This window comes from Sinocyclocheilus anshuiensis, unplaced genomic scaffold (assembly GCF_001515605.1).
Source record: "Sinocyclocheilus anshuiensis isolate Anshui unplaced genomic scaffold, SAMN03320099.WGS_v1.1 scaffold816, whole genome shotgun sequence".
Taxonomy (NCBI): domain Eukaryota; kingdom Metazoa; phylum Chordata; class Actinopteri; order Cypriniformes; family Cyprinidae; genus Sinocyclocheilus; species Sinocyclocheilus anshuiensis.
The window spans coordinates 623,470-633,801 of record NW_015554154.1 but is presented as its reverse complement, the minus strand read 5'-3'; the positions used below and the strand labels follow the sequence as shown (position 1 = coordinate 633,801).

General features: G+C 38.1%; 1 protein-coding gene across 1 annotated transcript in view; it reads left to right on the top strand.

Moving 5' to 3' along the window:
- Positions 1-1,160: 1,160 nt before the first annotated feature.
- Positions 1,161-10,332, top strand: part of LOC107670722 (uncharacterized) — a 25,402-nt gene continuing 16,230 nt past the window's right edge. Inside the window, exons 1-12 of the mRNA XM_016463435.1 lie at positions 1,161-1,213; positions 1,971-2,659; positions 2,778-2,802; positions 3,021-5,100; positions 5,537-5,599; positions 5,787-5,897; positions 6,003-6,157; positions 6,629-6,815; positions 7,433-7,548; positions 7,689-7,818; positions 8,207-8,389; positions 9,449-9,491. Of these exons, the coding sequence (XP_016318921.1) occupies positions 1,161-1,213; positions 1,971-2,659; positions 2,778-2,802; positions 3,021-5,100; positions 5,537-5,599; positions 5,787-5,897; positions 6,003-6,157; positions 6,629-6,815; positions 7,433-7,548; positions 7,689-7,818; positions 8,207-8,389; positions 9,449-9,491 (3,835 nt within the window). The remainder of the gene's footprint in view (positions 1,214-1,970; positions 2,660-2,777; positions 2,803-3,020; positions 5,101-5,536; positions 5,600-5,786; positions 5,898-6,002; positions 6,158-6,628; positions 6,816-7,432; positions 7,549-7,688; positions 7,819-8,206; positions 8,390-9,448; positions 9,492-10,332) is intronic.

Below are 10,332 nucleotides of genomic sequence, written 5' to 3'. Positions count from 1 at the left end.
AAGTTTCGATTGCTGTATTACATTTAGACCTGCTTATGTTACATCATATTTTATTTTTACGCGTTTTTACAGCGTTGCTCATTATAACCAATCACACACGATTCTGTTGAGTTTAGGAATGCAGTAGCCAATCAGAGGCGTTCAGATCAGTCATCGCTGAAACCCCAGAGTTTTGTTCAGACAGAAACTGGTGAATTCCCTCATCATAAGCAACAAAGTGCAGATGTACATAAGATGTAAGTTAGCGATTCATTTATCGTACCGTGTATGGACAGCTTTATTGATTTATGAGAGGAGTTATGAGTGCTTAAACACTAGCTAGACTAAATGCTCATTTAGAGTGTGTTCTTTCACTGCATGATTCAGTCTTGATTATCAATCATTATCGATAAAATCCCAGAAAATATAGAGATATAATTTTTTGTCAACATCGCACACCCCTAGGCTAGATATTTAATTCTTCTTTGCTTAGTGATTGTTTGGTACACCTAATTCACTGATCATAGTAAAATCATCTTTTATCTTAGAATTAGGTTTTCTCAACGATAACGAGGACAAGACAAAAAAAATAAAAATTGCATCATACGTATGTATATAAAGTTTTATTTTATTTATTTTTATTTTTTTGTGAAGGGGGTGGGACTAAATGCTCATTTAGAGTGTGTTCTTTCACTGCATGATTCAGTCTAATAAAATCCATTTAGAATGCTCCCAAAATTCAAGATATGGGGGCAGAAAATTTAATATATTTTAGAATGTTTATAGCCTATATTTTTATGGAAAGAGATAGGCCTAATTGTTTTTGCAGTGTAAATAGCTGACTGCGTCAATAACAACACATTTTGAAAATAAAACGTGCATATCTTACGGTGAGCGTGATTTGACCAAGTACAACATGTTCCTGGATCAACATCCTTGTTGATCCTGGAACAACATTCCAATCAACCAATCAAAATTGAGGAACTTTTCAGGAAATATCTGTTTTAGGCTTAAAATCAGGGTTAGGTGCTTCTACACCCTTGTTAATCAGTTATCATTTCCCTCTGATTTTAGGAATAAATTATGGGTAAGTTTAGGTTTAGGGGTAGGGATTGGTTTAAGTCTATATTTTTGGACAATAATGTTGATCCAGGATCATCAAAAGATGTTGATCAAGGAACATGTCTTACTTGGCAAAATCATTCGGCTACTGTCTTGTGCTGTCTGTGCACCTGTGAACAGAGGTTCTACTGTCATCGGACCTGTTCAAACCAGCCAATGGACTGTTTGATCAACGAGCGCATCCTTATGTCTGTCATTACCATCTGTGTTCCAAAGCCATCAGACGAAGTCAAGATCACATCAATGGTCATTATTCGTGCAAAAGTATTTTCTCAGAACATGAGTTTTGCTATTTAAAACACAATTTAAAGCGGAATTGTCATACGCCAAGCAATCCTTGGTGTGATTAAAACATTAAATCACATAGCCTACCACAGGAACATTGTTCGAAAGCAGCACATCCACTGCAAATATTTCTGTTTAAATTCATATACAAATGTTGTAATTTCTGGATAATAATTTCATGAAATTTCAGTGCTTAACTTTAACACTTTAACATTATTCAGAGTGTCATATTTAATCTAAATGTGTGTCAAATGTAAAACAGACTTTGAAATCATTCTGTTTGCTTCATTTCGCTCACTCCAGTAAAAGAGTGCGTACGCATGGTCTAGAGACTGTCCGTACGGTGCGCACATATTTATGCCTACTTTATTTTTTATAAATCCTGATATGTGCATGGAAAATTGCGTACGCACATTTCCATGCCCATTTTGTGCACACGCAACATTTATACATCAGGCCCCCTGGTGTCCGTTTATCACCCAGTATTTACAATGTATTAACTCTAAGGCAGTAAGACCATTTTTTTACCTTTTCTTCAAAGGGATTGCATGTGGTGACTCTATAAAGGTGACCTCATCACCTAGGACTATCATCAGACCAAGTGAAAAGAGCTCTAGGAGTGAGGATGAATTTGAGAGGAACATCAAAGTGTTGATAGAGAACATCAGATCCTTGTCAAAAGAAGAACAGGGAGAAGAGGCCTCACCAAATCTTCATCAGAGCATGAGCAGAATGTCAGCACCCATTGAGAGAATCGCAATTGACAGCACTAACCTAGATACTTACTTGACAATATTCAACAGTTTATTCTCCATATACCAGCCCGCAATGATTGACAGTTTCATTGAAACTCTCCCTCAGACTTTAATTTGCGTTTTGGTGGACAGACAGCACTGTGGATGGCAAGGAGATTTAACCAGTATCGTTTCATCTGCATTGAATGAACAAGTACTTTCTGTGATCTCCTCTGTTAAAGCTGAAGCTTGCATGTCAACATCTAATCTGCGAATGGCAGACTCCACTATGGCTCAATTAAGCTCTCTTCAGGAGATGTTGACGAATGTTTTGCCCTCAGACCTCCCATTTTATCTGCTGTCAGACAACTTTTTAGCCTTATGGAATAGTTTTATGGACATGGCAATTCCACCAGTGATGTCATTCATGTCTGATTTCATGTTGAGTGCTCTTCAAACGCCAGTGGATTTTCTAAACCTGGGATTACAGTTTGGCATTAAGATCCCTACCCTAGACCAGAGTGAGAAGTGTCAACAAGGTGTGTCATAGCTTTAGGTTAAGTTCAGTTCTTCAGTATTGTTTGTTTTGCATGTATTAGAATACTTTTTCAGTGCAGTAAGTGATTGTTCTTGTTTTCTTCTGTTTTGTGTATACAGGTGATCTCAAACAGCTTATCATGTGGTATGTCAGTGGAAGCCCATATTCCTGTTATACATTTGGAGAGATATATTATATTATATTATATATTCTTTTTTGTTATCATTCTTTTTTAAGTAAAAAAGCAATGTAAACTAAAATCATAGCCTATTACTCTTTGCTGATTATAGAAATGTTCATTTCCATTTGTGTTTTACTTTAAAATGACTCAATTCATTCTATGCCTTGTTTTCTGTATTTAGGGGCATGAATAATAATGTAAGCTGGTCTTTTGGACAGTCACTTCTGGATATGTTTTTGGCCCCTGAAACTCCTCCTTGCGGTTTCCCAAGTCCAGAATGCCAGGCCACAGGCAGTATCCAGTTCGGTCGTACTGGCACAACCTCAGTGAACATTCCCACGTATAGTCTCACCTGCGAACGGCAAAACCTGAACCAACTAAACGAAACCCTTTGTGCAGCAATTTTAGGAGCAACATCTCAGGAATCCTATGTCCTTTATCAGATGTGTCGAGCGCTCCGCACACTCTCTCAAACTGAAGTGACAAAGGTCTGGAGGAACGTGTGTCACATGATCAAGAACGTCAGCTTACCTCTCATTGAGCCCTGTAGTGATCTTGGCATCGCACAATCAAGTCTTATTGCGCGGTCCACTCTCAGCCTCAGCGAACTACTCTGCGACTATCAGAACTGGACTATTGCTGACGCTGTGGACCCAGCTCTGGTCACAATGTGCAGTGAAAATGATCATGCGGCATTCATTCTTGCTGTGTGTAACAATGCTGAAGCTATGCAAGTGCTGGTCAGAAATCCTAGTAATGCTTGGGTGTGGGAATTCTGTGCAAACGTGTCAGACACGTACATAGTGAACCTGTATTGTTCATATAACATGTGGACTGCTGAAACCATCGACCCATCAATAGTGACGTTCTGCTGGTATAATGACATGGAGAGATTTCAGTTTTTTCTGTGTGACAGTATGCCCTTCTTTATGGTTGTGTTCTCCAGTGAAGAAAACAACTGGCTGAAGCCCAATTGCTCTCAACCTCCTCCACAAATCGACATCAACACCCTTGTGGCTGAGTCTTGCAAATACTCCGAATGGAAGAGCGTACGAGCAATCACCCCTGAACGGATCTCTGTATGTATCCAAAATGATGAGGTTCGATTCATTAATGAGGTGTGTGTTAACCACACGTTTGTCACTGAACTTTTGCTGAACAGCGAAAATGCTTGGGTAGAGCAATATTGCACATATTCTATCAGGAATCCCCCTACAAGCCCACCGCCGCTGAGCATTGATATTTGGTGTAACTATAGCAAATGGACTAACATGTCTGTGGATCCATCTGTGGTTGCTCTATGCTGGCAGTATGACCAGATCGGCTTCCATCAGAACGTCTGCTGCAACATACCCTTGTATGACAAGTTGTCTCTTCATGTTGACAACCAATGGCTGATTAGAGAGTGCTCTGATAATGACACCACAAATTTGTTGGAGCAACTTTGCGTCTATTCAGACTGGAGCCAGCCTACTATTGTAGACATGACTGAACTTGCTCTCTGTGCAGATCTTGACACTGAGAACTTCACTCGGAATGTATGTGCCAACGCTACGGTTCTCCAGAATCTGCTGGCAAATTTAGACAACACCTGGTTATTGAAGCAATGCTCAAACCTGACTGCGCCTGGCCCAGGTGGTGGGGCTGGGAACGGGGGTAGCCTGATGGGTTTCCGACCGGCTGAGCAGTGTCAGTACTCCAGTTGGGCTTTGGTGCTCCCGGATGCTGCTCTCCTCGCTCTTTGCTGGGACTATGACCAGGCCAACTTTATCTCCTTCATCTGTGCTGACTCTTCCATGCTCACCCACATCACTCGGGAGCCCTCCAGCCTCTGGGTCGGCACTCTCTGTGCTACATACACAGCTCCCCAAACCACCAGTGTCGGTGGGAGCAACGAAACAACTTCCCAGCCATGTCTAACTAGGGAGTTAGCTAAGAAGCTAAACTGGACATGCAGCACAGACTTCAGCGCTGTCTGCCAACCAGGTGCCAGTCAAGTCCAGGGTCTTCGGTTGCTGTTGCGCTGTGGGATAAAGATCATCCAGCCTCGCTTGGAGAATCTCATGACTACACGGGTGATATCGGTGGTCAAGCGGGCCACCAGCCTGTGGGTTGTCCTGCTGTTGGCTCTAGAAGAAAGCCATTTGACCTCTCTGAGGGTGACCGAGAATATTCAGCTTAGTGTGTTTGACTCAATTGTCATCTACATGGACAATGAGACCAACTTTGACAACAAGCGTGTGCTTTTGCAGTGCTTTGGGGTTGGTATCATTATTAAATTGCTACTAACCGAAGTAATTCATATTAAGAACAGGGCATATCATTGTTTTCATTAGACCACTGTTTCCCAAAAATGACACTGTGAAGTAGTTCTGGAAGTTCTTCTAGTTTTTCTGATTATTAATTGAGCATATCCCATTCCAGGTTCACCACTATTTTGTAATTGACCCATGATCTAGCTCATCAACATGAGGTGTAAGGTGTTAGACCTGTCACCGGATAATCTAAATCTCTTCCTTAGCATGTAATATTAACTCTTGAGTCATTTGATTTGTCTCTACATTAGTATTGTGATACAAATACCTAATGTATGTTGTTGTTGTTCCTATCAATGTTGAGATTGTTCTTCTTGTTATGTTATAGGACAATATTGTTATACTGCATTTCCAGTTGAAACTTTGCATGTGTGTATTTCAGAAAGTTCTGACCAGTCTAATGCAAACAGGAAGAGATGTGCCCACTAACTTTTTCCTGATCAAGGTTGGATTAACAACTTTATTTGCATGTTTTCAATTGTTAGCTTTGTGCTGCTAAAAATAACACTTAAAAGTGTTGGAGCCAAATTCATGTTTTGCTTTGTCAATCTGCATTATCATTCATACACAATATCTGCTTTTGTTTGCTGAAATCAGTGTGTGAGTAGCACTTCTCATTATTGCTTTTACAGGAGTATTTCCGTATTCCTCTATCTCATTTGAGATCAGTGCTCAGTGCAGCAGACAGCATAATTGTGAGGGAGATCCTGCTGTACTATAACAGGAACTATGCCACTTTGCAGGTAGACCATCTCATCATTGCATCATTATATATTAAAAAAAGAAGGAACAAACAATCAAGATAAATGCATCATCAGATATAATTTACAGTCTTTTCTTTTTTGAAGCTAACAGATGATTACCTGCACACCATGGTGTCTGTGCTCTTCCAAATTCACTTGCCCAGGGATATTAGCCTGTTTCCTGACATGGGTCTTTTGTTGGCTCTAGCTACCCCTTCAGACATCTTGTCAATGCCGCCACTACAAAATAATATCAATGTGTGAGTGACACACACATATATATACCTGTTTAAAAAGAGCCATCTATTAATCACACCATTCACTTATTGTTTATTATTTTTATTATTATAATATTATAATTATTATATATAATATGATATAGTATTATAGTACTATTTATATACTATTATAGTATTTATTTTAAAAATTTTGAATTAACTTTTATATTTTCAGTTTTCATTCAAATTTTTCCTCTTTTAAAGATATTTCTGTTTAGCTTTCATTTATTTTGATCTAAAATTCAACTTTTTTTATTTCACTTAGCTCCCAAGGCAACAGTTCTCATTTGGCGAGTTTTTTTTATCCACTATTTATATTTTTTTTCAGCTTTATTATTAAAATTGTTATACTTAATAAATTTGTAATACTTTTAGTTAACAATAATAACATATAAGGTTTTTACACATAATTCAAATTGTTTAAAACATCTCCGCTCCTCTACTTTTCTCCAGGTTAAGCATCATTAACTTCAGCATCAAAAACCTTTCCCTGGAGCAGCAGCAAGCGTTTGGTCGATGGTTCAGTCAGTCCATGAGCTTGCCTAACATGACAGCCGGCAGCTTATCCTTTATCAGAGACACTGGTAACCTGATCGCCTATCTGCCCTTCCAGAGCTTCCAGTACCTCTCACCTGCTCAGGTAACAGCCCCAACACCTCACAAAGATACCTGAACCCATCTGGCTCCAGTTAACCCTCAGGCAGCTCAGCTGGGGAAAATGCCAATGCTTGCCACTGGTTCATTGTAACAGACATGATGACCTCGTAGTCTGTTTTCAATAAATAAACACAGAAACACATGAATTAAGAATGGCTGTGTAGTGGACTGTGCTGCTAACACCATAATGAAAGGTTCTTCACTGCTGTCCATATGAACAGGACATTTCAGAATACACAAATAAATTTAAAATTAAATGTACAGTTTGGTAAACAAATTAGGATGTGTAAGATTTACCTTGAAACACTCAGAAATTGCGAGTCAATTTCACAAATAATAACAAAGCAATAAAAACAGCAATTAACATTGAATAGAAATGATGTAATAGTGTTTTCTTGTCAAATGCACTCTAATGATCTTTGTTTTAAAAGCTTTGAAAAATCAGATTTTATAGTGTAGTCATTCCATTTTAAAAATGACACTTTAAGTTCATATTTAAAATGGCCATTTGATAGTTTGAAATGACTAAATAGTCTAAAATTATCAGTTGACATATCTTGACTAATTTTGTTCTCATTGTCCTGTGTTTTGTTTTCATAGCTGCTGGATGGTTTGGATGTCCTGATGAGTAACCGGTTGGGTCTCCTTAAGCAGCAGTTCATTGCTCAGAGTCTCATTGGAACCTTCGGGAATCTCACTGTCAACCAGATCAGGAGGTTAGCTAAATACAGTGTTGTTTTACTCCATTAAAATGAAATTAATACAATTCCTTGTATTTTTTTCAGATTTGGGACATGGAAATATAAAAAGCAAAAAAAATAAATAAATAAAATAGTTTCCTCTCACACCCCTCCAGGTTAGGTAATCTGTCCTGTCTGGCTCACCCCAGCCAGCTGATGGCATATGCAGGAACGGAAGCCTACTCAGTGATCCAGGACAACATCAGGACGTGTGTGGTCCAGGGTTTTAGTGTTCCTAGCAATATGGTCAGTAAACATGGTCCAGATCAACTGTCTCATTTTTATCGTTGTCACTTATATTCACCCTCTTCATTAAAAAACAACCCCCACTTGAAAAATATCCCTTACGAAAATTAACCATGGTTTTACAATAATAAAAGTGAATTAACCATGTTTTTTTGACATATTGATTATCATTTGTATAACCACAGTTTTACTACAAATACCATGGTTAAACTATAGTTAGTGTAGCAAAACCATGATTCATTTGTGGTTACCACAGTTTAACTATAGTAACCATGTTTTTTTGTTTTTTTTTGGTTTTATTTGTGGTAAAACCATGGTTAAATTTCATACTGGATTGGTACATATGAAATAGCCTCAAGTTTGTGGTTACTTTTTGTTTTGTTTCCAGATTTCTAGCTTGGTCTTGAAATCGTCTGACCTGCAGTCTCCCTCCAGTCTCACTCCTCAGAGAGTCTCTGAGCTTGGCCCTTTTCTGCCCCTGCTCGGATCCAGTGTCCTGCAGCAGCTGACCTCAGCCCAGCTCATGCCTGCTCTCAGCACCCTCGCCTCTGTGCCTTTCACCCCTGCACAGGTACGCACCATTTTTGCCACGCATGCATACTTTTGCCACACAAGGCAAATAATTTCACAAGGCAAATCAAAATCGGCAGGCCACAAATATTTCTTACCAGTCATGATTCTATTCAAATTCTATTCAATTCTGATTCAAATTGTTTTCCAAAAAAGTATATTTGGAAAAGATATAGTTACAAAAAGGTTACAATACAATAAAAATCAGAAAAGTTGAAGAAAAAATTTAAAATAAAATAAAGGTAAACATTAAAAGGAATGTGAGAAACATTTATAGTATCATACAAAAAATTGTCAGCAACTGCCAACAAAATCTTACATTTTGTTTTCATGTTTTAATTTTGCTAGCATAGTATTAGAAATATTCAACATTGTTACATGTTTTATTTGAGTCTCTCATGTTACATCAGCAAGGTTCAGACAGTAAGATGTCTTACAGTTTGATCTACACCATGCAATGTTACAGTTCTAATAATGCTACCAGACAGCTACTCTGTAGCATGGTTTTATTCACTTGCCTAAGACCATTTTTACTTGCATTTTGCATTTGGCATGTTAATTTTGGACACTGAGTATACCCAAGTGGGTGGAAAATTGAGTAGAGGTCAGTGGTTACAAGCAGGTAGTGTGGGTTTAGTCTTGAGGGCTCTGCAACAGATGGAAGACTGCTGTCAGAGGAGCCATGGTATCTGATATAGGTAGAGGATTGTGTCACTGCTCAACCCTTTTAATCATTTCTGCATGACCAAACATGAATTCTGCTTGTCCATCTCAATGTGCACCCAAAACATAAGGAAGGCAGAGGATGGGAGCACAATGGTAAAATAGAAAGCTTCAGATGTCAACAGAATGTCTTTATTATAGGTTGACAGGGGGAATGTCCTTGTAAAAGTCAGAAAATGTGTTTTAATTAAATAAAAAACCTACCTAATACCCATATAATTAAACATAAGAGACTTAATCTATCAGAATATTTATTCATCATCTTGTTTCATTGCTTTATAATGCACTGCCTTATTCACTGCCTATTAATCAGTATATATATTTTTTTTTCATAAAGGCACGTGTTATCTTCGACAAGATCTCAGCCAATTTTAGTGTAAGTATATCTTGAAAAAAGCTGTGCTTGCTCTGATATTTTCCATTTTAAATGTTTGAAAAGTCAGCCAGTGTCTCTGTGAACCTACATGTGTGTGTGTGTGTGTGTTTGTGTCTGTGTTTGAGATGTCAGCACTTTTGCACAGCCAGCTGGCCCACAACTCGGCGTAATCAACTCCGGGATATTCAAGGACAATTGCATTGGCCTTACACACACTCACCCATCAGTTACTCTTTATAAATTTACTTTGCGTGTTTGAAAGTGCATGTAACATTTACTCATATGATCCGTGTGATTTGGCAGTTCCTCAAGGTATAGGATTGCACCAGGCACAAGGAAGTTGTCGAGCGGCCCTTTGTATTTTGTGTCTAAGGTTTAAGGGAACATTGTGATGTAGGTCAGATAGGGTGTCACTAGTGAGCTAGCGCATGCCTCACACATCCTCTTTCATATGTGTGGCATCATTGAGACTCCTAAAGGAAATTTTTTTTTGGGAATATAGTCTGCTTATGGCACATGTTAATTATTTAAGTTAAGACCAGTGGTGGACGAAGTACACAAATCAAGTACTTGAGTAAAAGTACAGATCCGTATTACAAAATATTACTCCAGTAAAAGTAAAAGTACTCAGTTTTCAATTTTACTCGAGTGAAAGTACAAAAGTACTTGATTTTTTATGTACTTAAGTAAAAAATACTGATAGATGAATGTTTATTTTGCAGTTTTATATAGGCTACTTTTATCATTTAATTTTATATTAGCATTTATTTTTTTATAATCCTATTGCTCAAAATACCTGGGATTTTCCCAAAATAACCAATAAGGAAATAATGAATATAATAAGG